This window comes from Drosophila kikkawai, chromosome 2R, assembly GCF_030179895.1.
Source record: "Drosophila kikkawai strain 14028-0561.14 chromosome 2R, DkikHiC1v2, whole genome shotgun sequence".
Lineage (NCBI taxonomy): Eukaryota > Metazoa > Arthropoda > Insecta > Diptera > Drosophilidae > Drosophila > Drosophila kikkawai.
The window spans coordinates 19,690,932-19,718,287 of NC_091729.1; the positions used below are offsets into that span (position 1 = coordinate 19,690,932).

General features: G+C 41.4%; 1 protein-coding gene across 3 annotated transcripts; it reads right to left on the reverse strand.

Annotated features, from left to right (window-relative positions):
• Positions 1 to 6: 6 nt before the first annotated feature.
• On the reverse strand, positions 7 to 27,300 carry LOC108076699 (uncharacterized). 3 transcript variants are annotated; one of them, XM_017169656.2, is made up of 5 exons: positions 27,071 to 27,300; positions 26,460 to 26,515; positions 13,926 to 14,437; positions 8,074 to 10,072; positions 7 to 641 (listed from the first exon to the last, which is right to left on the reverse strand). In XM_017169656.2, the coding sequence occupies exons 3-5, from the start codon at positions 14,429 to 14,431 to the stop codon at positions 438 to 440; spliced, it is 2,709 nt and encodes a 902-aa protein (XP_017025145.1). In that variant the 5' UTR covers positions 14,432 to 14,437; positions 26,460 to 26,515; positions 27,071 to 27,300; the 3' UTR covers positions 7 to 437. The 3 variants fall into 3 exon arrangements, with proteins under 3 accessions (XP_017025145.1, XP_017025146.1, XP_070140747.1); XM_017169657.3 differs by lacking the exons at positions 13,926 to 14,437; positions 26,460 to 26,515; positions 27,071 to 27,300 and adding an exon at positions 11,423 to 11,582; XM_070284646.1 differs by lacking the exons at positions 13,926 to 14,437; positions 26,460 to 26,515; positions 27,071 to 27,300 and adding an exon at positions 10,352 to 10,615.
• Between the last annotated feature and the right edge of the window lie 56 nt (positions 27,301 to 27,356).

The following is a 27,356-nucleotide window of genomic DNA, read 5'->3' on the forward strand; positions in this document are numbered from 1 at the left end:
CTCGGTATTCTGTTTATTTTTCGCTTTTTTCACAAGACACTAGCTATAGTTTAGGTACAATTAGGCATACAATTAGACTTAATACAGTTTGATGGACTTAACAATAGGTTGGCCAAGCGCTCTAGGCTGGTTACAGGTTACAGGCAGTACACTAGTACACACACACACAGAAAGAAATGCACTCGCTTGGACTTATCAACTAGGATCACATAAATAATTTATTAAGAATACTGCGACTTCGCCTGCCGAACAATAAGAAAAACCAGGAGGAGCTTACAACTACCACTAACGCTAAACTTGAGCTTCGCTAATGTGTTACATTTGTGGTTGGCACTGTAGTTTTTGTAATATTCGCGCTCTCTGCTGTCCGCAGAGTCGGATCTAGAGACTAAGTGGTGTGGGCAGTGATCGAGAGTGCGGGTTTCAACCCATCTTCATCAGATCATGCTGCCGAACATCCGTTTGCCGCGGGTCAACACCAGGCTGACCACCATCACGGTCAGCAGGAAGAACACCAGGCTGAGGAACGTGGTGATGAAGCGGCATCTTTGGCGGAACTTCTTCTCCTTCTCCATTTTCAGGCGCAGCTGCTCGGCCCGCGGCAGGTCGAGGGTGAAGTCGGATTCGGGTCGTGAGGATGGCTGTGAATGGGAGATAAGCAAAGGGAAAGAGGTAAGAATTATTAAATTTTATAATGTTTAAGTATTTTATACAAATAATTAATAATAATTAGCTTTGGGCCACAAACTTTCGTTTAAATTGAAACAATCATGAGCTTTAAAGACATTCTCCCCGATTTATATGCGTTAATACCACCCAAAGCTAAATTTAAAGTTCGACTGTAAATGCCACTTGGGCCTGCAATTAAGTTAATTAATATTTGATGATATAAGCGTTTGGGGTTTATGTAAATGCCTGGCCATCAGCGACGACGGCTGACGATCTCCTCTTGACATTGATTATGACCATTTTAATCGCGCATAATCGCATCGATCCTATTTGATCGGCAAAGCTAGTCGAAGATCGGCCTGTGTTTATCTTCCCAGTATTTCAGGTCACAAAATGTTTAACCATAAATCATGGGGCCCGCCAATATTTGCCGGCGAGCTCAGGGCGTGGTGGCATGCTAAGTAAGACAACAGCAGCACAAAAAAAAAGGGCTCCAACGCACAGCAATTTGACCCACTGAGCTTTGTTTTCTTCGCTTTTGTTGTTTCGCCTGCGAGCATCTTCATTTCTGTTCGTGCTCGTCGCCTCACTTTTTAGCGACACAACCTTGAAATCTTTTTCAGTAACAGCGAAAAAAGGCAAAAGCAGACTTGAAACAAAACGTTAACAGTATTTGTTGATGTCTTTTTTTTTGTACTTTTGCCTTTTTTTTGCCGATTCTCGCTAAACATGTTAAAAGTTATGAAACACTTTTGGAAATTTCACCTAGTCAGGTGCATTAGCATGTCATATTCATATGTCTAAGCAGTATATGTTCATATCTGTAGCCTGAGAAGTAAGCCTCTCAGGAATAAAAAAGTCTAAACTGCGACACATTCTGCAACTTCCGGCGGAAGTAAAGTAATTTCCGCACTGTTAAATTACATCTGCCATCCAAGTTATTTCTTGAAGAAGTCAACATAAGCCAAAGTTCTGCTTCTGCTGGACAAAGTTGCTTCAGATGAAACACTCGACTGGGTCTAGGAGCGGGATGGAATCGCTTATCGAATTTCAAGATATATTCAGCTGCGACCGACCGGGTGAAAGCGGCGTATACGCAATGCGGTCATTAAAAGGGCATTCAAGTGTAATTTTGTGTGTGTCTGGAGTGCTTTCAACACCACACACACACGCACACACACTCTTGTGTGTAATTGAGCTGAGGCAAACAAACAATTTTGCCTGCAAAAATTTGTGCACACCTATTTTTGCATTTTATTGTGATTGTGACGGGTTTTGGATTTTTTTCCCCCGTTTTTCCCATTTTTTTTCGTGCGGTATGCTTCATCTGCATTGTTTTCAATCCGGGTGATCATTCCTTTTTCTGTTCAACCAATTACAGTAAACACTGGGGTTGCTAAAACACTGGAGTTCAAACTAGTCAATGAAGAACTCCAAATTCATATAAAACATGATCTGATTTTGATCAAGAATTTATGTACAACGGTATACAATTTTTGGTTTTAATGCTTGAATCCAAATTAAACCTAGTCTTGAGTGACTTAAATGTATATATTAATCACCCTAGGGTATCATTACATAACTAGTACCACTTAGCCAATATTAACTGTACTATTCCGAGTTCGAGTTCCAGCAGAAACGCACACACACATTCGAAATGAGAAATTGAAATGAACACAACTTTGCGGTACATTTTTTGCCTTCCGGCTTCTTTTCTCTCCCTTTTTGATGATTCGCTTGTCTGAGGTTAGTGATGCTTTTCAAAGTCGAGGGTATGTATATACAGCCATATGGACATATAAACATACGACTATATATGATTATTACCGTCGCTGTTTATCAGTCAAAGTACTGTGAAAAGGCAAGACGTAATCGGCAAACGATGACGGAGTCGGGAGTCGGGGTTGGAGGCTGCGAGGCAGTTACCGCATTCCGGCATTTGCAAGTGTATCGGCCTCTAGTATCTGAGATACACTGCAGAAAAATAAGCTTAAATGATGATTGATAGACTAACAATTGAAATTAATAAAAAAACTTGATCTTAGTCTGTTAAGATTGGTCAAAAGATAAGAGTTAATGTCTGTATAAAAAACAAATTTTAAATGTAATATGTTTGAATACAGAATTTGAAATTAAGACATTAACAAAAATTTTAATAATGATCGATGATTCTTGGTTGCTAATTCGTAAACAAAGAACACATCTTAAGATGCTTAAATGATTTATAAGGATTAGTTACTGGTTTAGAAAGACAAAAAGAAATTTAATTGATTTATTAGAATCAATATAAATAAGAGATACAAGTTTTAGTTGTAATATTTAAACATTAAGGATCCCTCAATTAATAACTATTATGATTATTTATTATTTCTCATCAAATTGACCCTGAATGATTGTCAATATCTTTCCCCAGTGTATGTTTTAATGTTTTTTTTGGCATCCCTCAGGCCTGTGGGTGAGTTCGAGTGTAACGGTTTTATTGGCTCGATGTGGCAAATGAAGTGCAATTGTGGTGTAAACCGCCGTGGGCGGAGATGAATTGAATCTGGCCCCCGGGCGGTTGAGGTGCCGGAATAACTTGCTGATTTTAACGCCGGGGGAGACGCCTATCCCATCGGCTAATTTGCAAATGATGCCACACACCAACACGCTTATGCTCATGCTCACGCTCACGCACACGCAATAAATAATAAATAAATAAATTATATAAAAAAATAAAACCATAAGTTCGCCAGAGATATGCAAAATGATGAGAAATCGACTACTGGCTGTAAATTCCCGCTCAGCCCGGCCTTGAAACACATTGTCTGCGCTGCTTGCCCCCCAAATACGGGTTCAGCTTTTGGGCGTGTGCTAATTTTTGAAAGAAAATCCATCGATCGGCGTCTGACGGTGGCTTTTTAATTTGCCGCACACGTTTTCCGCTGACATTGAAGGCGCTTCTTTTCCTCTGTCCCGCCGCAGCTGTCCCCTCTGGATGTTGGCCAAGTTTAATGCACGGGTACGAGGCAAGTACATCAGGTTTGAAAAATCGCTCCAAGAGAAAACCAAATTTTAACACGTTCGCGACCGTAATCTCTGACGGGGCGGGTAATCCGTATTTTTGCTCACGTCGCGACAATGGAAATTTAGTTGATGCAGTTCCGTCTGTCGAGGGGGCGTATACTAATCTTGTTCTCGATGTTATCTGGTATCGGAAGACATTTCTCCGAGACTTGCACATTCTTTTTTTGAGTGGATTATTTGCAACTCATTCCAGCACGATTTTAGATGCAGTTTTCTATGCATTTATATTACTTTCAATATTATAAAGAAACTTCAGCTGTATAGCTTAGAGGTGTTGTTATTAATGGATTATAAATTAAATGGAGTGTTTATTTTGATTTTAAATTGTAAGGCTGAACTTGCCAGCAATTCTATATAAAAGCTGCATTATATTTAAATGAATTGTAGCTTTTCTTTAAAGAAAATATTAACAAAATTGTACATGTATATTTAAATAATAATTATTTAGAATTTATTATGTTAAAAAATGTATGGTAATTATTTTTGGCATAATAAATTATTAATAATAATTATTTATATACATATAAAAAAAATTGTTGTACCCTATTAGTATTTATTTAGATAAATAATTTTAATAATTGTTTCTAAAAACACATTATATTCCCAAGAACCCAATTTTTAATTAGGAAAATATATACAGAAAATATAATCAAATATACAGATATATAATCTATATTGTCTTATCTTTCGTATATTTCCTAACGAATATTTTTCTTGTCAGTTCGTTTAATAATTAATAATTAAACATAAAATAGACCAAACGTTTTTGGAACCAACAAAATGAATCTTGTTTTACTTTATTTCAGGAATCCTTTTATTGATTTATTTTATTCACCATTGATAACCGAACCAATTAAAAGGTAAATATACTTTATAATTTCTCCGAAAACTATGCCTATTTTTGTACCATTCTTTTGGGCCAACTTTTCACTGAACCATTATCTCTGACACTGATCCCTGATCCGTATGTTCCGAGCTGAAGTCAACAACTGATCCGCCGCCGGCGGGCCCAGACCCAATCCCAGTCCCAGTCCCCAGCCTCAGGTGAATGTCTTCATGGGACTTCTGCGTATATTAGTTTTGTTTTGTCTTCGCCAATTAGCGGATATATGCTAACGCGGCCAAAGTGTGGCAATAAGTCCACGAGACGCGAGCCTGAGTCGCGGATTTAATTCAATTTCAAAGTGTGTGCAAGCATTTTTGCAATTGCAAATGAATTTTCTTCTTTCGCCGGCCTCGCTTTGCACCGCTGCAGTGGGGAAATTGCAAACGGAGGCTGTCCAGTTGAGTCACCTCTCGTGGGGGCGTGGCAGAATTGCGAAATTCAGGTGGCAGCCTAATTAGTTGCTGCCTTTCCCTCGGTACAAACACACACCACATACACTACACCAGTGTACAGACTCTAGGCGCATGGGCGATAGGTGGAAATTCGATTCCATAATTGCGGGCAGTGCCACAGCTTCCGTGGAAGCAATACCCCTGGGCCACTTAGTATACTACTTGCTACTTGCTGCCACTAACCATTTATATAAAGCAAAACAAACTCCCGCGGCTGCCGGTGCAGTGAGGGAAATGTGATGAAAGATGATTATTGCTTTGGTTTGTTTGATAATTGATTGAAGATTTTTACCTCTTTTAAACAGTCCTAAAGTTATTTTTAAATGTATTTCTTAATAAAAATGTGTACAACTTCTTGTTTTAAAATCAGTTGTAAACTATTTGCTTTTCTTTAATTTTCTTCTTTAAAAAAAAAAGCAATCAAAGATAACAAGCGATAGCCGCCACCCCATCATGCAAAGTGGCAGCCAAAGAAGGTTGACAACTCCATGACCAGCGACTGCTCTTGAGGCCTGCCCCCCAAATGGAATCCGCCATAACCCAGTTAGCGGTTGGGTGGTGATGGCTGCCCACTGTCCCCTTGTCCCCTTGTCTCCTGTCCAACATCCACTTCGAGTCCACTGGTGGCAAGTGCGGTTGCGATGGCGATTGCAACACTTTGTGGCAGCTAAAACGCGTGCAGCGGCCGCTTTTGGACCAGATCGCCTTACATCTCGCTGCGTTTTCGATTTCGTTTACGTTTTCAGTTTCATTTTCATTTTGAGTCTCAGTTTCGGTTTCAGCTTCAGTTTTAGTTCCAGCTTCGGCATTCATGACAGCAAACCAGTTTGCCGTTTGCTGCCGGCCAATTGCCGTGGGACGAGTTTCTGGCCATCATCGGACACGGGGGACATGGGACATGCATGGGCATCTCAGGATGGGGCGCGGAATCTGGCCAACGTCCTTAAAGGTCATCAGCGTTGTAGGGCAGCCTCCAGTGCCACTTGTTGCATGCTAAGTCGGTTTTGGCTGCTGGCCGGTTATCGCCAATTAGGTGGCCAACTTGGCCACTTGGCCACTTGGCCACTCGGTCAGGCTGCCTGCCGTCTTAACGGAATTTAAAGGTTAACTGGTACAGTAACCGTATTTTTCGCACGATCGCCTCAAGTTCAAATCGCCCGTGATAGATCGGCGATCTGCGAATGCAAAGCACTGGCTCAGGGGTGAACAAACCTTCGCCGGAAAGTGAAAACTCATTGTGGATGCCGGGCGCGAGTTGAGTTAGCCATTTGATCGCTGGCCAGAATCGATCACGGCTGCTCGCGGATATTGCATAAGCGCGGCTGCCCAAAACGGAAGACATAGAACGGAAGCCAAAATTGGTAACGGAATTTTTTGAGAAGCCAGCCGAAAAAGAGCTACTGAATTCTTGATATCAGTTTTAGATATATAGCCACAGAGGTGTTCACTTATTCCAAGTGTTATTTAGTTAAATCTATATAATATATATCTTTATAAATATTTAAATACTTTGCTTATAATTTTATATTTTACAATAATAAAACTTCAGATTTACCACGATTTTCTGAGTATAAGAAATAAATACCCAAATTATTATAACCAGTGAACGACCAATTTATTTAAATTACAAGCCAACTCTTTTTTCAGTTTCTGACTTAAACAGGCCTAGTAAATACCCAGGCGATGTTTACAAATTGCAATCATTACTGTGCTACCCAATGTAATTGCTCTCAATTTTCAGTAACTTGACAGATTTATGACTTAATCTGACATTAACTGAAGGGCCATTGAGACAAATAAGATCGCAAGGCAAGGCAAGGCAAGGCAAGGCAGGTGAACTGCCTCAAGTAAGACCCACATTAGATGTAATTACGGAGGAACAGTAGCCCGGCAGATCGATTAATCATCGATCAGGCTGGGCCCTGACTCTGCCATAGCCTGAATATTAAAACTTTTCCGATGACGTGTGGGAAATGACGAACATTCGAGCTTTCTGTCTAAAAAAACGCGGGTGTTCGTTACCAATATGGACGGCATTATGACCAAGGATGCTTAGAATACGAATATACATTGGAATTACAATCTGGGGGAGGAGGAGGAGGGGCATTTGCAAATTGTGAACTTGAGATTGTTTGGCCAAAAGCTGATTGTTCAATTTGAATTGGGCTGGACGACCTCGAGGCTGCAGCTCAGCTCCACTTGGCTGCAATTAGTCGGAGCATTAATCATACGCCTCGTTGGCCCGGCCAGCTCATAATTATCTCTGCAAGCGGCGGCTGATCCAAATACGGCTATCATTTCGCAACACACTTGACCTAAGCTTAAGTTAATGATACACAACACAACATTCGAGCCAAGGAGAAAGGATTAATCACTTAATCGGAGCATCTCGATAAAGAAGATATGAACGAATTTAATGTACTTTTAATTTTAATTTTAAGTTTTTATGTTTCATTTTGATGAATTCTGTGAACGGAAGTGGCATTCGCTGGTATAGAATTCAATTGAAGTGCAAATCGAATTAAATTATCATTAATTAATTCACACTCGTTACGGAATGAATTGAATCGTGGAATTATTATTATGCGACTGCATGAAATCAGCCAGAGCCAAAGTGAAGGCTCATCCGCCGAATTATCTATCTGTCGGAGGAGATAAATATTTATATAAATCGGCGGCTGAAAATGCCATAAAAAAATGTGAAGCCAACTTTTATCAGATTTGTATAATCCAGTATTAGAATTAGTTCCAGTTATATTTATCACTGGGATCATTGTAATAGTATTTAATTGTTTAAGAGTCATGGGAACCTTGAAGTTTTAAGATTATAGTTAACCTTGATGATTAAATAGGGTCTTGGAATAGTTATTAAACGGGGAGATTTCTTACTATATATCTAAAATTTGAAATATATCCCTGAATATTATTACTAAGAGTTGGCTTAATTTTGGTTACTAAATCCCAAGATTAAACCCATCTATTCCCACCCCGGATACTCACATAGGACAACGTGGGCTGGGCACTGCTGACGACTAGCTCCCCGCCGCTGCGTTGCTTGCCGAGGAGCGACTGGTGCAGCCGATTGGTGCCGTAGTACATCTCCCAGATGCTGGGCTTCTTGCGGTGCCACTCGGCAATGCTCTCCTTCTCCCCGCCAGCTCCACCTGCTCCGCTGGCGGCGGCCAAGCCACCCTGACTGCCCTGACCGTTGAAAATGGCGGGAACCGCCAGGATGGGCTTGTGGAAGGCGAGGTTGCGCTGCAATTGTGTAACCACAGTGGTGGTGGTCAGTCCAGGCAGCGAAGGATGCAAAGCCTCCAGCTCCAGCTGAGGCGTGGAGGCTGGCGAGGGCGTGGCACTGCGTGAGAGGCTGGTGGTGGTCACCTCCTCCGATTCCACGTAGCACTCGGCGGCTGGGAAGATCTCCGCTATGGACTTGCGCTTCATCTTAAAGTTGGGATCGCTGGCGCATCGAATGGTCATAATCTGCTCGCGGACGCTGAGGGACCGACCGTTGGCTGAGATAAGGACACCGTCGCGGACTGCCTCGTAGGCATTGGAGGCCAGCTGGAGGTCAGCACAGCTGCGCCGCCGCTCCAGGGCATTCTGCAGCCGGACGACGTGCTGCTGGCGACCCAGGCCGCTGCACAGCTGGCGCAGCTCCAGCTCGCTGTGCTGGTTCATGCGCTGCAGATAGGACTCCAGCTCGTGCTTCAGCGTGTGGATCATGCCCTCCAGCTCCTTGGGCACATCCGGAGGCGGCGTGGCGGCCGGCGAGGGCGTGGCTCTGGACAGGAGGCGTATCTTATCACGGACATCCTCCAGCAGCTCGCGGGTGTTCTGGAAGTGCAGTTGATCCTCGTAGCGCTTGGCGAAGCTCTCCCCGGCTCCGCCTCGCTCGCTCTCCAGGTGGTAGGCATCCTCCGGACAGGAGTTGATGTACTTGGCGCACTTGTAGTTGTTCTCCGCCAGCTGCTCGTCGTTCAGGAAGCTGGGATTGTCGATGCCACCCCGATGATGGGCGGCCTCATTGGGTGCTAGGAGAAATGCATCCAGATCAATGTCTAGGAGGGAGTCGTCCACCAACTGCTGATCCTGCTGCTGCTGGTGCTGGTGTTGCTGTTCCAGGATGGTGGGCAGCTGGTTGTAGGCTCTCAGCTTCTCGCCAATGTCCAGGCCATGAGTAGAGCCTGACGTCTGCACAAAGTTAACCACGTGCTCCTGGGCATACAGACAGGGAAAGGTCTTGAGGTGGCGGTCCAGGTTCTCAATGCTGGTCTCCAGGATGCGCAGCTTGTCGCTGTACAGGTGCGGCGAGACCTCGCTTCCTGCCGCAGCCGCCGCCTGCTTGTCCTGAGTCGAAAGATTCCTATCTGCAGCAGCTCCGGCTGCATCTTGCATGTCCGAGAGCTGGCTCTTTACTGCTGTCGGGGTGGCTGCTACTGGTGGGGCCACTCCCTCCTTCTGGGAACTGGGGAGCGCAAGCGGGAGCTGAAGCTGCGGACGCAGACGCTTGATCTTCTCCTGCACATCGATGACCGGTTCGCAGTAGATGTGCTCGTCCAGCGAGTAAGTGGAGCACACGTTGGAGCTGTAGTAACCGGACGAGCCGCTCTTGTCCGTCGAGTAATGGGAACCGCCGCCGCTGGTGGCCTGCGTGGCTGTCGCTCCAGCAGATGTGGCTGCCACTGCAGCAGCAGAGGATGATGATGATGATAATGATGATGAGGCCGCAGCTGCTGCTGCTGCTGCTGTTGTTGTTGGCAGTCCGGAATCCGCGGAATGCACGCTGCTGACATTGGAGGCCAGCGAGCACTTCTTGCTGCGCTCCTCCAGCTGCTGGTCGTGACCACTTGCATTCCCAATCTTGGCCAGCCCCGCCGATGGCATTGAAGCAACAGCAGTGGATGTGGACGCTGCAGCAGCAGCAGTGGACACCGCGGTGGATACTGGTGGACCCGATGTCGTCGTCGTCGTCGTCGTTGTTGGCGTGGCGGAGCTGCAATGAAAAGAGAAAGACAGAGCCATGAAAATCTGTGAATAACGACGCGATGAAAGGGAAACCTGGCGTTGGAAAGCGGTTTCTGTTGGTTTTTCGCAATTGCCGTTTTGTTTACGTCTCTTAATAAAAAAAGCAGCGAAAAGCGAAAACTGGTTAACTGGGTTAGTGGCTTTGTTTACGTTGTGATCTCGACACTCGGCTCGTGTCCAGCTGGCAAGGAGCTCTCCCGGATGTCCAGGACACTCGCATTGGGTTCTGTAAATTCCGTAAACAAACCTTTGCCAGCCTGTTCTTTTTTCCCATTTTTTTTTTGTTTTAGAAACTCAGCATCAGCATACAAATTCGATTTCGATTCAAATAAACTCGTTCTAAACAGGATTTCGGCTTCAGTTACTGTTGCAATTCGCTCTGCTTTCGGTTTGTTTGATTTTCGTCTGTTTTTTACGTTTTTTTTTCTTGTCTTTATTTTACTGCCTAACTGTAAAGTTAGGCATGCAAGTGAAGTCTACTGCTTTGAGCCACTCTGGCTCTAGATTTTGACTCTTTTTTCCTCGCTTTTGCCTCTAAGTTCGGGCCAGAGTTTGGGGCAACTTTTTGGTGAACCATGAAATTCGCAGAGGAGAGCCGGTAAGTGCAGCGAAATGAAATGGAAACTTAATTGAATGGAACGGAAGCTTCCCACTGTGGAGGGCCCTAAACTTCGTCGAACTCTTTACAGATGGCCACGGAGGGTTTTTTGTGGCCAATTTATGGGAGATATCTGCGAGGTTTTTGCCTGCTTGAAATATTTCAAGTCGATGGCCAGCCTTAAAAAGAGAGTTTTGAGGTAATAATTTACTATTTCCTAGGTGGTTTTCTTTTACTTTTTAACTTGTGAAACGTATGGAATTAAGGTAAACAATTTTTAATATATCCTTTGTTTTGTTTAATCTTTTCTCTAAGGATTTAAAAGTTTCGTTACCTTCCATCTTAGACCATTTATCTTTATTTCTAACCAAAATGTGTATATTTTTCCAAAGGCCGAGCTTTGATTGATCGCTCCTTCGCCAAAGTATTATTATTCCAAGTTCTAATCGCACGCATTTGCATTTTCTCTGGGGCAGATTTGCATTTGTGGTAGCTTGGCGCCGGTGGCATGGCTTTAATAACTCACTTACGATCCGTAACAAGTCCAAACCCCGAGAGATCCGAGTTCTATACCCACTCGGCACTAGGTCAGCTTTGGCTATTTGGCTTTTGGCCAAACGGAATGAGTGCCGAAAATTGCGTAATAACGGTTGTTGCTCGGCCGGTGGCTGTTTGGCTTTTCCAGCTTTTCGCGGTGTTTTTGTATGGTAAGTTACGCACCCAAAATTGATAAGTTGCGGTCAGTGGCGACGGCGACGGCCGAGTGTTACTATTTTTGATTTAGGCTCTACGTTTTTTTTTTCTTAATTTTTTTTTTTGTTGGTGCCACCGATGCGTACGAAATATCGCCCGCAAGTGGCAACCGTAATCGCATCGCAGCAACAGAAGCAGCAAGGTTAGCTCTTGGGCACCATGAAATATTTTGCAATCTCGGGGTGTATATGTTTATTTTGTTTGTTCGAACTGTGTTAATTAAAATGTTCAGCCTCGTTTGCATGCACGGAACACTAGCGGACCAACGGGGCGGACATGCACAGAGAAAAAAAAACAAGAACTGGGAAATTTAAAGATTTTCAAGATTTCGTTCAAGAATTTTTAAAGAAAGCTGTAACTAATCAAACTCTAAATTATTTCTCTTGCGAAAAACCAGTATACCGCACGTAAAATATTCTTTTAATACGCTATGATTTTCTCCCTGTGTACAACCGGCAGTTGACCGTTAGTAAACATTTTTGTGTGGCCGCTAATTGTTGTTGACTGGCTGCCAAGACAAATTACACCCGACCCGAAATTCGGCACCCAAGTCGCGATCTACCTATAACTAACTATATATATCCATCGATCGATCGATCTGAGTGTGTCTAGCTATTTATCAATTGCAAATCAATCAGCGACCTAGCGCGTTTTTATTGCAGCGATTATATCGCTGATTTCGCACATGATCGACGGTCAAGATGGATGTGTTTGCTATTCGGTTGGGTTGGCTAAATGCCGACCTTGGCATAAGCGGCAGATACTTTGGCTTTAACTATGGCCTAGCCGGGCTTAAGATTGAATACAAATTAGCGACGAGCATCGACAATTGATCAGGCGGTCACCATCGTCTAACTGCATTGATGGCTCTAATGGGGGACAATGGAATCGCATTTGGACGAGGTCGCGGAGGAGCTACACGGATTTCTAGCATGCGTGTGTAAAATAATTTGGCGACCAACGATGACTGAATAAACATTGGATTTTGGTTCGGAAAAGGGCGGGGTAAAACCCACATCCACGCAGGTATAATGGTTATGACCTTGGGGGGAGCAAGAAGAACCTACTGGAGATGCACTTGGAAAGCTGTCAATCTAAGGGGAATTTGAAGATTGAAGAACTTTATATAAACCAAATGTAAATAGCTACAAAATCTGGGATATATCTTAACTATATCTTGACTTCTTCCTACAATAATGTGTGATCTTTAGGCAGATGCTCAGAGGTCAAATCCAATGTTGACTCTTTCCTTGATCCCCTATTTTGACAGCATAGTTGCCCGATTATCTTATCATGGCTATCGTGGTCCGATCTCCATATTCTGCGTCATGCAATGACCAAAATAGCCGAGACAAGTTGGAAAACGAAACTATCCGCCAATTAATTGAAATGGCTGTCAATACACGGCACGACTTAATGCATATGCATACTCATATATACAAGTATTTATTTTGTATTTTTTGATAAATATTTCAAACCAAAACGGGCTCTCGGCCTGACCTTCATCGAAGCAGCGAAGATCATGAGCTGCTGGATGGCTGGCTGGCTGCCTGGTGGCTTCTTTAATTTCAATTAATAAACGTAATTGTTGCAGCTGTCTGCAGCAGTGGCTGCCACTACGGCTGCGATGACCGCCGTCAAGTGTTTGCCAAGCTTCTCTAAAAACGACAAGATATATGCACTTGTGTTCATATATAAAATATATATATATAAATGCACATATATAAGAAGAGAAAAAGAGGTGAAGGCTGACAACAGGCGCCAAAAACCGCATTGCTTGATGCAGCAGCAGCAACTACTTGCCGCAGCAGCAACTTGAACTTCGCTGCCACTGCAGAGACATGATTTACATAGTGGCTGTGGCAGCAACAGGTTGCTTATAGATTGCCTCGGCGATCGCAGAACCATCATCATCCTCATCATCATCATCTCTCTCGCAATCATAATCCGCATTTAGGGCAACACTCCATCTGTGATTGCCTTGCCACCTGGCTTAATGCCCCGCTAATTGGCCCGCAACAACATAATTACAAAATTTATACAAGTGGCCACCGCTCTGCTGCATTGAACCGTGAAGTGTTGCGTCCGTAATTGCATTACCAGTGCATAGGGTTTCGGTCTCGGATCACCTCTTTCTTGCTTCTCTCTGGGGTTTCCTCTTCAAACTCCCCTCCCAAAAAAAAAAATTCCACCGGTAAAGTCAAGGTCGCCGCTGCAGCTCTGAAGGTCGCCACACAGCGATGATGATGGTTATCCGTACCTAAGTGGATGATTTGGAACACACTCGTGCTTCTCGAGTGCATCTTGCATACAAGTTTACTTAGTTGTCGGTGTAGGAATGGGGTTTTATCGGGTTAAAAATTGATCATAATTTGATTATTGATTATTCATTCCATTTCTTAATTCTAGTATTATCCTTAAGTATAAAGTTTATAAAGTTATATAGAATTTGTTCTATTTCTCCTCTCACCTTTGATATTTGAGCATGGCTCGTGGCAGCAGAAAGTTCTCGCTGCTGCCCTTGGGCATCGGGTTACTGGCGCTACCTCCTCCGTTAGGTGCACTAGCTCCTGCCGATGCTGCTACTCCTCCACTAGCTGCTCCGCTGGCTCCACTTCCTCCTCCTGCTCCTCCATTTTTGGCAAAGAAGGCTCCCAGACGCTGCAGATATGCGAATTTGTTGGCTGCACCAGTTGGATCATTGGTTGCGGAATAGCTCCTGGCACTGCTGCTTCGGCTGCTACCGCTCCTACTTTGGCTCCTGCTTTGGCTCCTACTCCTGCTCTGAGTTGTGCTCCCGGTCTCATCATCTTCCTCGTCGTAGGGCAGCACCTCGATTGCATCAAAATCGTAGGAGTTGAAGTAGGCCTGCTCCCGGGTCCGCTTCACCTGGGCAGCCTCCGTCACGTGGTCGGCGGATATATCAGTGGCTGTCTTCTTGCTCGCCGTACCCGGCGAACTTTTGCAAATGGGCATGGTGACCTGGAATTTAAGGAAAATATTTTGATTAAGTTTAAGATATTACATTTATTTGGAATTTTAGAAAGATTTACTCTGAAATAATTCCAGTTTAAAGCAAATATAGTTATGTTTAAGGCCCAACAACTCTAAGTTAAATATTGTAGCTTTTTGTAATGATTTTAGTACAGAATTCCTTAATGAATTGCTGGAAAAATAACTTAAGAAAAGAATCAATTAAATACATTGGAAAAACCATAAAAATTTTATGAGTTTATACAACAATTTTTCGTTTTTTATTTTATTTTTAAGAGGCTTTTAATGATTTTATTGCACAATTTTACGGTCTGGCTTTTGGGGCGCCTCCAGTGCATCCGCTTTGGCCAACTGGAGTGGCGGCTGGAAGTGCAACTGGAACTGGTTTGCCACTCACAAAAGAATCCGTATCCACGCGTTTTGTGCCACTCTATGTCCCTGTGGTTGTTGGTGCTGCTGCTGCTGTTGTTGATGTTGATGCAAGCGTTTTTGCCTCGCTCATGACTTTGCATTAATTAGCCAAAAAGGGTTTTTGCGCGATTGCATAATTTTTCTGCTGCCTCCCCCGCCTTCCCCCTTGGGCATAATTTATGGTGCAAGTAACTTGGCTAAATGCCAGCTGATAGCAGCACGCCCCCTAACCCGCTAACCCCCGAAAGCCATGCCAATGATGCGCCCAAAATGCATTTATGTAAAAGCCTGCCCGTCGCGAATGGCCAGTTATGTGTATGATCGATAGATAAGTGCACCTTGCTGACAGCTTCATCATCACCTAAAAGTAGCTTGGAGCTTGGAGCTTGGAGCTGGAAGCTGGCAGTTCGGTAGGATTGGCTCATCGTCATGAAATATGTTCCGTGTTATCGACAACAGAGCTGACGAGGCTGTGCCATTTTGCGGTTTCAGTTTCACAGGCCGTGTGGCAATCAGCTCTTTTCATGCCACACACACACAGATTGAAGGCAATCAATGATACAATGTTGCCTGTCTGCCAATACCCGAAATTATGGGGCATCAATCCTAGTCTTTCAATTCAGGAAATTTGCGAGGGTTTACAGAGTGCCACTTTAAAAGCTTTGGAAAATAAATTGGGCCTCTCTGTACTGGAATAAGTAAGTAGTTCTTCGTGTAATAGAAGTTCATAGGATTGTTATTGATTGGTGAACATTATTTTCCTTTAATCGATTTTAAATTTAGCTAATATTTTCTCAAAAATACATTTACAATAATAATAACTTGCAACATTTTATTTAAGACTCTGATTACTTCAACGAATCCCATTTGACCTAACGTCTAGTTCCAACTCAATCCATTGAGTCCTGTGGGTTTTCTTGATAATTTTGCGGTCGTTGGGGCCCGATGAGGCGCCTCATTTGACGGATTTCTGTGCCACCAGCTGCCATAATCGCTGAGCTGCGATAATAATAATAGTGGTGGATTAATCGCCGATCGTGTTACCATATGCCGTACCGTTGCCGATGACATTCCATGCCACATGCACATGTGTGCCATGGTCAAGACGCAGTGACAAACGCGACGAGAGCCGAGTTTTTTTTTTTTTCTAGTTCTCTTGGCTCTAAGTGACAACTCAAAGTTATTTTGTCGTCTTCTGAAGCACTGACAGTCGTCTCGTGGAGGAACAAACATATAATAAAAGCACAAAAGAGGCAGAAACATAAATAACAGTTGGCAACTTCAAACGCTCAGCTGATTTCCGTTGCCTCCATGAATCGAGGCATGAGTGGTGTGTTGATTGCAACCGATAAAGACAGCAAATTGGAACAGTCCGTCAAGTTGTTAAGAGATGACAATAAATGTTCATTTATTGATAATTATCACATCGATATCAAACGAAATATGCGATCATTTTCGATCTTTATGTATTGATTGTTTGATAAAAATGGTTTGTGATTGAATAAGAAAGTTCCAAACTAGCTAAATGTTTAAAATTTTTGTATATTTTATTTGTGATGGTATAACCGATATCTTTCGATATTCAATACTTCGATATCTATATTTATTATCCATATATTTGAAACCTAGACATCATTTGTCATATTATCATCTTGTATCTACTCAAACTAGCTTGTCTAGGGAATTGTCTTCAATTAATCTTGATTTGGCGGGGCCAAACTCCATTCACTTTAGACATATAATCAGAGCTAGTCAAATGCAAATATTGCGCAAGCTTGTAAAAGAATAGACAGACAGCGTCCGAAAATATTGTTTGAATTGGAAACACAACCGATTTGGCTGAGGCTTCTTCCATTTGCTGGCCAAACAATCGAGTGCTGAAGTGGCCGCCACTTGAGTTATGGAAATGCGAATAAAAATACTGGGGGCTTGCACGGCGACGTGAGGGTTTTATTTATAGTTTGCTCTTCAATCAGAATGCCTGCGGTGGCTTTTGATATTTTAATGAGTCAATTGCCAAGCTGAAAAAAAAAAAACGGACTGGAAACGGACTGGAATCGGAATCAGATTCCAAGAGATTCAGGTGGAGCGACTAAATTCGAAGGTGTTGCCAAGCGAAAACGACGCCTTGACTGATTTGCCATGAATTCATCATTGCGGACGGCCGAAACAAAAGACTTAAGCGACAAACTTTGATTGCCCAAGACGCTCGTCGAGCAAATCCGAAAAGAAATCACCACAAATGAAGCCGATAAAAAACAGCAACACACACAAAATCTGCATTGTTTTCCAGCCGCATTGCAAAATTTTGCTGCTGTTGTATCGTGATGCTAATTTACACTGGCCAACCGGCAACACAAAATCTGCAACAAGCAACAGCAGCAACATTGGCAGCATCAGCAGCAACAGGCAACACCTTCATTTGGCATGCGGCAACATCAAACTGCAGTTACCACATGCCACCTCCATGTAACCCGAAACAGAGGACAAGGCTCGAGTACAATGAGTTAACCAAAATGCTTAGAGAGCTTATCGCCAGACCCAAGATGCAACATTAACATAAACAACTTGCTTTTCTCTTTACTAACATGTTGCAAAGGTTAGCTTTTAAATTATAAAAAAGAAATTTGGTTTACAACAAGTTCAAAGTTTGTTTATTATTTGTTTTGAGTTAAGAAATCTTTCATATAATATTTTACAATAGCTTCTTTTAATGATAAATCCTTTGAAGACTAGCCACATCTTGACCAAACCTTTTAAAGGGTCAAAGGTCTTGCCAAGTATTGTTTACAATTGTAATTTTGCATCACTTGGCAATTGTTATGTCTGTACTTTTCCCTTTCTGTACACAAAGTTTAATGGGATTGTTTAAACCCAAAAAGTGACAGCATATCAGTTTAATCATTTCAATGGAAAATAAAGTAGATTCCATTGAAACTGGTATAAAAGTCTTTGCAGTTTGACTTTAAAGTTCAAACAACTAAAAATGCATTGAGCAAGAGTCTGGCGCTTTCAGCCCTTGGTTAAATTATTGTAAAATACATTATTTTACGCCTTACTTCTCATTATGTTCGAGGCTGTTTGCCATTCTCCTCTCTCACCGGACTACTGTCGGTCTCCGGTCTGCAGTCTCCGGTCACCGGATTCCGGACAGGAGGAGGTGGTGGCTCTAGAGTGTTCATGGCTCGTTGCACCACCACCCACACCAACAGGCCACCACCAGCCGTCACCTGTCGGCGTTTGTCATTGAGGCTCTGGGTGCCGACGACTGTCGCAAAACCTCTAATTAGTTGGTCTCAAAGAGACATTTTGCAACGATGATTACGACGGGTTGGCGGCAATTAATGCGCTCTTGCACTGGCCGCTGAACTGAACTCATAATTGCGTTTTCCAGTGTGAAAAAACGCAGTGGGTTAATGCTAATTGCAGACGCATTAGCCCCTCTTTTTTCTCCTCTATTTTCCCGGCTCTTGGAAGTCATCTAATTAGGGCCTTTGGCTGAGATCAAGGTGTTTTAGAAAGCCAACACGACTACTAGTATTTTCACTCGTCGAGTTATTCAAAGTTAATGAGAGTTGAGGCAGAGGATTTATTATCATTTGTTGGCTTTGGTTTTGATATATTTATACCCTTCCAGGGTATTATAATTTCAGTCAGAAGTTTGCAACGCAGTGAAGGAGACGTTACCGACCCCATAAACCATATATATTCTTGATCAGCATCAATAGGGGAATCTTTCTAGACATGTCCGGAAGAAATCGATTTTTTGGCCATATTTGCGAAATTTGATAAGGGGTTACATCATTAAAATTAGCATAAATGGCCGAAAATTTTGATTTCTTAAAATTTTAAATTTGGTATGCAGTTTTTTTAAATTAATAAAAACTAACACAAAACTGCTTTCCGAATCGAAATTAATGCATTTTTGGCTTAGTTATGATATATTTTAATTGTTACCTGCAAGGGTATAAAAACTTTGGTTTTCTTTCTTGTTTTCTATTTATTTGTAGACAAATTGTTTACTTTGGTAAACAAATTATGCATTTTGTAATATTTTAATCATATTCTAAAGACAGCTCCGGGTGCTATCTAATGCAATTAATTAATTTATTATATTATTACCCCTAGAGCTTACTTCATCTATTATTTACAATCTATTACACAATGACACGTGCTGATTGATTGTTAATTCCCCCCAACGAGTGCATCCCTTGGCCAGTCTAACCACTTTTATTAAATTGTGATTTATCCAAATGTGAGCCCATCAAATCGGCGCACATAAATTAGATAACCGCCACCGACTCCCTGGCCCAAGTAAATAAGTTATAAAATGTAACGAGCATAATTAAGTGCAAGCTATGGGAGGCATGGCAGTTGGTCGTTTGGCTGACTGGCCGACTGGCTGGGCTGGCCTTTTGGCCAATAAATCGCAACTGGCAGCCGCCTGGTGGCTGTGGTCAGAGATTATGTAAATGGCCCAGAGCCACTTGGTCAGTTTGAGTATGATTGTGTGCACTTTTGGTATCGAAGCTCTGTCCATTAGAACGGTGGCTGCCTTGTTGACAATAGATAATGCCGAGGGCCGTAAATTTATGCAAAGCCGAACCTTGCCCTTGAGACCTCGGATACTTGGCGTGGTTCCGTTCATTATAACTCAAAGAGATCTTCTGCTCAGGGTTTCCACTGTACAAAATAGTTATTAGTTTAGGGTTTTTCTTTTTAGTTTAATAAGTAATTAATCATTGTTTGGCTTGAATTTATTAATCAGTTATTGATTGAAATGTTTTGATGTGTTGAGGTCACAAAGTAAAAGTCATGTTGAGGTCAATAAAAGCTATTAAATAGATCAAATTTTTATCAAAATTAAATTTATTTTATGTAAATCATATCTTGATAGAAAATATAACATAAGTAAAATAATTTGTATAATAACTTAAGCGACAATTAAGATGATTTAATAATCTTTGTAAATAAAATTAATGTTTCAAATAAAAATATAAAATAAAATAAAGCTTTACTGAGCCTAAGGCCCCTTTGTCAAGGCCCTAAAGTACCTAGAAACCTCTATGAAAACCCTGAAAAACATATATTATTATTTACAATGTACTTATCAAATGTTAATACCCCCAAAATTACCTCTTTTTCCTCAGTGTGGTGTAATAAGCAAGCTGTTGTTGCTCGTCTGCTCGATTGTTTTGCTTGGAGGAGAACGCTGGTTTTCAATTAACCTTGCCTGGCCGCCGCATTGACCGTCAACGACGCTCTAAAAAAATTCGGCTAAAGAGCAGAAGCTCCGGCCCAAAATAGAATGGACAGGCAGGCAGGCATTGAACAAAACAACAGCTATATGTATATTATTGTTTTGTGTACAATAAAAAGACCAATTCGGAGCAGAGCGGCCGCCAATTATGCATGCCCGTCAAGAGGAGCTCCTCCGTCCACTCCCCCCGCCAGCTGGAGGTAATCCCATGGAGCGGATCAGTCAAGCGGCAAGCACTTGACTTGGTGGGCATGCCAACACCCGCCTCCCGACTGCTAACACCTTCCTCTTAAGCCCACCTCCCCACCATCCTCTCCATCTCCGCCATTTCGGCTATTTTCACATTGCACTTGCTTCTTTTTTTTTCATTATTTTTCATTTTGTTTATTCAATGCAGAGTGTTGCAGGCAATCTTGTTTTTGTTGCCACTGCCGGAGTTTATTTTTCCAGCTTTTCCCATTTCCCAACTTTCGCTCTCTTTGTGCGGTGCCAAATAAATTTGCTTCTTTAATTAAAAAAAAAAAAGAAACAAGTTTCGAAAGAATGTTATTAAGCCAAAGAAGAGAGCAAATGAAACCTACAGTTGCTCTTAAGTATGTAAGACGTATTTTTTAACAAACAAATAATATAAAAATAAGGTCAATGAATGGGGAACTAAATGATTTAATTAAATAAATGCTTTATTTTTTATCTGTTAAATAAATCATCGAAACTTTTAGGTGCAAACTCTTCTAATTTTCAGACCCTTTTTTGGATGTAATTTATTCTTGAATTAAAAAGAAAATACTGAATATTTTTTCATTTAAATTTAAGTTGCTACATTTTCAAACAAGAAAAAACAAAAAATAGGAAAAAACATTATTAAGCCAAAAAAGACGGCAAAGCAATAAAGGAAGATGTGTTCGCTCATAAGGTCTTCTGCCTTATCCCCATAAAAGGCATTTACAGCTTAATCCAAATAAACAAACATGCTGCCAGCCTGGGATAAAAATGAAATCTGTTGGATATATAGTACACATGCAGCAGCTGCCATAGCTGCTAGCATTTTGTGCGTTTGCATTTGCGGGGCTTAAACTAGTTTTGCCCTCTTATGATGAGTCTCTCATTTTTTCCCGGGCGTCCGAGAGCCATTGAAAAGGATGTTCGCTCAGGGGCTTAACCACTCGGAGGTTGCCCTGCGAGATGAAAGAGGCAGAGATGCGATGCGGGCGGAATTCTGTTGCTGTTGAAGCGACTTTGCGGCTCGTTGCAGGTTTCCATGTGTGGTGGCACTTGGCCGGAGTGGCAGGAGTAGGCGGCGGCGGCGGGCTTGGCGGCTGGCTGAGCACTGACAACTGTGCAAACACGGCGAATGGAATTGACAGAACCGACTGGCAAACCATGTTGGGACTTCAATCCGGCACTGAAATGGTTTATCACCAGATCGTACAAGCTGTCGGGGTTAACAACAAGATTTTTCCTGGCGCCTTGAATAAGTGAGAGTTTAGGAGAAAATCAGCTAAGGATTTAAGCTCTACGAATTTTGAGGTGTAATATTTGCAAGAGAAATTCTTATTTGTAAATTTTATTTTCAGGAATATTATATTACATTTAAGAACTTAATGAAGAGAAGATAAGTCTACATTTTAAATTATGAAACTTAATTTTTATACCTTTAATGGAAAAACCTTGAAATATCCAAGTTTAAATTCTGTGAAGCGGTAGAAAGTTAACATATATAGCTTAGTTTGTTGATGAGTATTCGAAGTAGAAGCTAAATAGACTCGAATTATGAATTGTCAATGCAAAGTATTTAGTTTTTACAGAAATTCTGGTCTCTTACGCTTTCATAATAAACCTTATTTCCCAGTGAATTATTAGAACATGGTTTTTAAATTTTGTTTTAATAAAAGTATCCAACTTTAAGAAACCCCTACTCTTTATAAGCAAACTTAAACTAAAATCCACATTCGAAACCCTTTAATTTCACAGTTTTTGCTTACCTAAAATACAATATTCGAATATTTCCCCTTCGTAAAGTTTGGTTAAGTGAATAAAGCAAAGGCTTAAGCAAAGTGTTGACGGCCTGCCAAATTCATTTGAATACACTCATATGCATAATCATATTTGAGTTCGCCGGAGCAGAGAGCTGGGCAGAGCAGTCAAGGTCAATAGCAGCATTTGACATTTTTCGTGTTCAGTTTTTAGTGTTCAGTTTTCAGTTTTCAGTTTCGTTAACACAATAAAGAGCTGTCATAATTGAATCAACATCCCCACAGCAGCAGCAGCAGTAGCAGCAACAAGTGCGATGGCAACAAGTGCAATTTGGCCGTTGGCCGTGCTTTGAACTTGAAAAATTGTGCAAGGCAATGCCAGGCAATCGATCGATGCGGCCCGGATGTCCGTGTATTTGGGCCAGGCCCAGGCCCAGGCCCAGTCCAGTCCAGGCCATGCCAGCGAGAAATGGCCAATTAAATGGCCATAAAGCGACCAAGGGAAACCCCAATAAACCAGAAACCCAATCAATTTCGGGGCGATTGCCAATTAGAGGTGCATTTGTCTGGGATTGGGATGCACTTGCAACCGAATGACCCAGCAGCATTTGCATGGGAGCTTTCATTCATTCGAAGCTGCTGTCAGCCTGATGGCAGTATGTTAATGCTAATATATGTGTGTGTGTGGAAACGGGTTTATGGCACTTGACCAGGCCGAGAGACCCATTATGATGGAAATTAGCCTCATAATCGTAATAGTGGGTTTTGGGTTCAAGTCTGCGTCTCTCTATGGTGTTTAGTTGTAGTCAGTGGCCACTGGCCAGTGTGTGGCTGTGAGCCAAATTGAAACAATTAAGACAATTTAAATCAATTGAAAGTTGATATATCGATGTCACCGGATGCCCTGAACTTGAAAAATTCGCCAGCTCAATGCGTTTTGTATTTTTTTGTCTTTGATGCCCATTATTAATACGATTTTAATGGCTCCGGACTCCGATTACGATTTCGATTTGGATCCAAACCCGATTATCCGAATGCTAATGGATGTGGATAGCACGGCGAGTGTTTGCTGGAACTTGTTTCCAATTGAGTTTTTCAGCGTTCTTTTTGCTTAATTAGTTGACACGCTCGAGACAAAATAGCCCAGCAAAAAAAAAAGAGACGAGAAAAGAAAGGCAAACATCTCATAAATTAGATATCGAACTCCGATCTGCTCTGCTTGGCTCAGATCCCAGATAATAAATCCGCAATCTTACAATCTCTCGGATTTAGACATTCTAATAAATGGATGCTGGTCCTCATTTGTCAACCAGCTGGATTCGTTATCATTTTATATGTATTCGAACGATCGGATTTGCGTCGATTATTATTTATTTACCTTTGTTTATTTTTAAATATTTGTTTCATATTTATTTTCGGTTAGTGCCGTGCAAAACGTGTTTTTTTTCGGCCAGGTTCTATGCACGAGCTTATCAGTCCTGACTGGTTTATCGCCGCCAAGTTCGCTTGAATAATGCCCAATTCTGGCCCGTTGCTAATTCCGGTTCGACGAACCTTTCACTTATTGGAGCTACGCGAATTCCACACTTCCACAGGCTGTTAAGTAATCGACTTGACGTACCGCAGATGATTTGATCTATTGCTTCCGTTTACCATATAGCTGCAACGAAGAATAGCTGCCATTTTCACCCACATCAATTGCAGGTGAGGTTACAGTGATGGAAAACATAATAGAAACTGCTGAATTTCATATGTTTTTTAAATTTATTGAAAGGGTTTGTATTTAGAAAGATTGTTTTTTAATTAAAAATAATCATTCGACTCGATTAAAAATGAAGTTCAAAAATAACGTAAACTTTTATAGACAAAAATCGATCGTTTTATCTATCAAAAGTATCTAAAAATATCGATTTTTATTTTAAAGTGTGAATTATTTATCCTTTTGATAATCGATACATCAAACCGAATATCGGTTTAAAGCATATATATCGGAACGGTATGGATTTATCGACTCTCGCATTAAATATCTATACAGAATCGATATTTGCAATTTAAATTTTGCATTTAAATTAACTTCTTTACTGAATACTTGAGTTTATTTTTAAAGAAATAAAAACATTAAAACAGTCATAAAATAATTATAAATTACTGTTACTTTGCTTTAATAACATTAATTAATATTTCAGAATATATATTTTATAAATTTGCATATTGAAAAAGTAAAACCCAAAATGCTATGACTTGTATTTTATTTAAATATTCCGGTTTGCCAATAAGATCGTTAGCATTATTATTATTTAATACCTGTTCAAAATAAAACCCAGAATAGATCTGGTATTGTTTGCAGTGTTATGTAACCTGAACTCTTATTATTTTCACCACAACTGTATGGCCCAAATGACCCTTAACCCTCTGTTGGCCCCTGGCTTCCCATGAACATTTTGGCATACCGCAATTAGTAATTGCGGCTTGGCTCTCGGTTTCAATTTGCAATGAACTGCTCAGACCGCATCATGAAATTGGAATATTTATTCGCCCATTTTATTAATGTCTGCTCTTGGATTTCAATAATATATTTATTGTAAATTTCCAATGCGAGCGAGTGTGTGTCTGTGTGTGCCGGAGTATTTGTCAATGACCGCATTCATTCATTAATAATTTAAGTTGGTTGCCTCATTAATTTCGCCGAAGCTGGTCCCCAAAGTAACACCCACAATTGTTGGCTGTCGTTGTAAGCCATTTGGTTTTTCTCCGCTATTTATAGTCATCATAATTGTCGGAGATGCGCTGCTCCGTGTCGTAATAGGCAGACAAACGTATATGTAATGTGGTGATTATTATCGTTTTTCAATTTAAACATTTTAAAAACCGCTTAAACAGTTTTCAATGCATGTCTTGGGGTGATAATTGAAATGTTTGAATATTTCCAGTGCATCTTCAGACACGCCTCTGCAGAAATGCCAATAAAAACGCGTCTATATATATCCCATAAAGTCGGTAATGGGGAGGAGTATCCCATTAAATATTATCTAATTCCAGCTTCGTTTGCGGCATTTGTTTTCGGTGCTTTTTTTTTTTTATTTATTAAACCATTGATTTTGTATATGTTTTATCTGTGTTTTCTCATTCATTCAACTGGTTTGGCCATCTCTTAATTTGGTGAAACAAACTTGTTATGAGCTTTCGATGATGCTTAGTCAAGCAATTAATGCACAAATCTTAGTGGGAGTCTGTGGGATAAGAACACGGCTCTGAACTATGTATGCGATGAATCAATTTACAGCCTAAATGGGAACGGATCCGATTATTTATATGATGACGGGGCTAATGAATGGCTTCCACCTGACGTGCCACCTCCAATTTTTGGCCACAAGACGAGCATTCGTTGTGACAGGAATTTCTATTTATGATTAGCCAAAAAAAAAGCCGAGACAACCAACCAAACAAAGTCTTTCCTCGAAAATTAAATCATCGAGCAGACAATTTAAACGATTTCGAATGGTTAATGAAGTGCAGTGGCCTAACCACTATCCATGAACAAATTGGACATGGAAATGGGAAAATTCATTAACATGGGAAAGTATGTAAATGTAATTTGTAATTTGTTGAAATAAAGGCCAGCACAATTTCAATTTATTTGCCATTGAAATTGCTGAAATTTAGTGTTTGTTGAGCCGAAATACTTGGCAATTAGGAGAGTTCAGCGTTGTAGAGAGCTGATAACGTAGATTTACTTTAACTAAGGAAGGGTATATTGACTATTCAAGGGGGTTGGGGATTTTATAAAGAAATATATATAAGAACAAATATTTAATTTAATTTTCAAACGTCTTAATTAAAATGTACGATTAATTCAAGGAGATAGTTAAGGATTTTGTACTATTAAATATATTAGAAACTTTGCATTGTTAAAACTTTACTATTTCTAAAACTTGTATATTAGGTAATAAAAGACAAAGTAAAAAATATAAAGAACCCACCAATTTGTATCATTTAAATAAGAAACAACCCACTGCACTTGTTTTCTAAAACTCCCCTGATTTTTAATGAGTATTTCAAGTGCTGATTCCTCTTTCTACAGGGTACATCTGCAGCTGCAATTACCCCCATGCAAATGCATAATTTTTTAAGGGCTCTTTTTACGAGGGCCATTAAAAGGGACCAGGACAATATAAAGCATTGTGTTTCGACTGGCTCTGGCTCTGGGTCGCTCTGTTCTATTTGCTGTTAATCCTTATCTAATTTATGCAAATACCATATCACTTTAATGACACTAGCAGCAACGATTCGCGCACGATTTGCGGCGACTAATTTGTTTAATTGTAATTAGCTGTAATTGGTTTATGTTAATTGCTGGCGCACTCACCTCACACAGACTTCAATTGCGGCTAGAGTACGTCCCTTGTTGCGTTGATTTCGGCCCTGTTGCATAAAGGTTTTGGGGGGGCCCGGGAATTGGTAAGCAACAATTGCATTAATGGATTTTAATTGCCGAAAAACGCACACAGAGGCAGACGACACGGCGACGAAGACGAGGCGGCGGAACTCGAATGCAAACTTGTTCGAAAAAAGTCAAATGGTCAAGTCTCGCGCCCAACGGAGTTGATTAAAAAATTTTGTAAAATCGCCGGACGTCGCCACTAAGTTTAAATCTTTTGACTCTTCTGCCTCTCTTCTCTTTTTTTTTTATATATTTTCTTCTCCTCTTGCTTTTGTTTTATCTCGCATAAACAAAAAGCGCTGCAATGGCAACAACAACTCAAATATTGCAGAAGCGGCGGAGAAGAAGTGGGGGAAGAAGGAGAAGCAGGAGAAGAAGATGGGCAAAGCGCACGCCAAAAGTCCGACTTATGCAATTTCTTTTTGTTTATTTTCAATTTCTGGCTGGTGTGCACCCTCTTTGGTTTTTCCTTCTTTCTTCAGCGCTTTTTCCCCGCACGACACACTTATTTTAAACACACAGACACACACACTCACTCCACACACAGGTCGTTGCAGTTTTCGCCATTCGGCAGTTTTGCACTCTGCGAAATTGTGTCAGAATAATATAACTCGAGTGCTTTTTCGGCTGTCCCCAAAATCTGCGTGCGGCGGCAGCAACGTGCGACTGCAGCGTGCGAGTGCAACGTGCAACAACCGAGCAACGTACTGCGAACAACCGATAACCGATAACCGACATCCAACAAGCAACAACCAAACAACCGACACGAACGACTGGCTGGAAGAAACTGAGCGATCCGGTGCGAAGACAAGGCGAAGAGGT

Bases quoted from the DNA above. Each gene is read 5' to 3' on its own strand.
- LOC108076699 (XM_017169656.2), bottom strand. From the start codon at position 14,431: ATGCCCATTTGCAAAAGTTCGCCGGGTACGGCGAGCAAGAAGACAGCC. The intron at 10,073-13,925 runs GTGAGAGGAGAA...TTTTCATTGCAG, and splicing joins GCCATGCTCAAATATCAAAG to CTCCGCCACGCCAACAACGA. The intron at 642-8,073 runs GTGAGTATCCGG...TCCCATTCACAG, and splicing joins CCCAGCCCACGTTGTCCTAT to CCATCCTCACGACCCGAATC.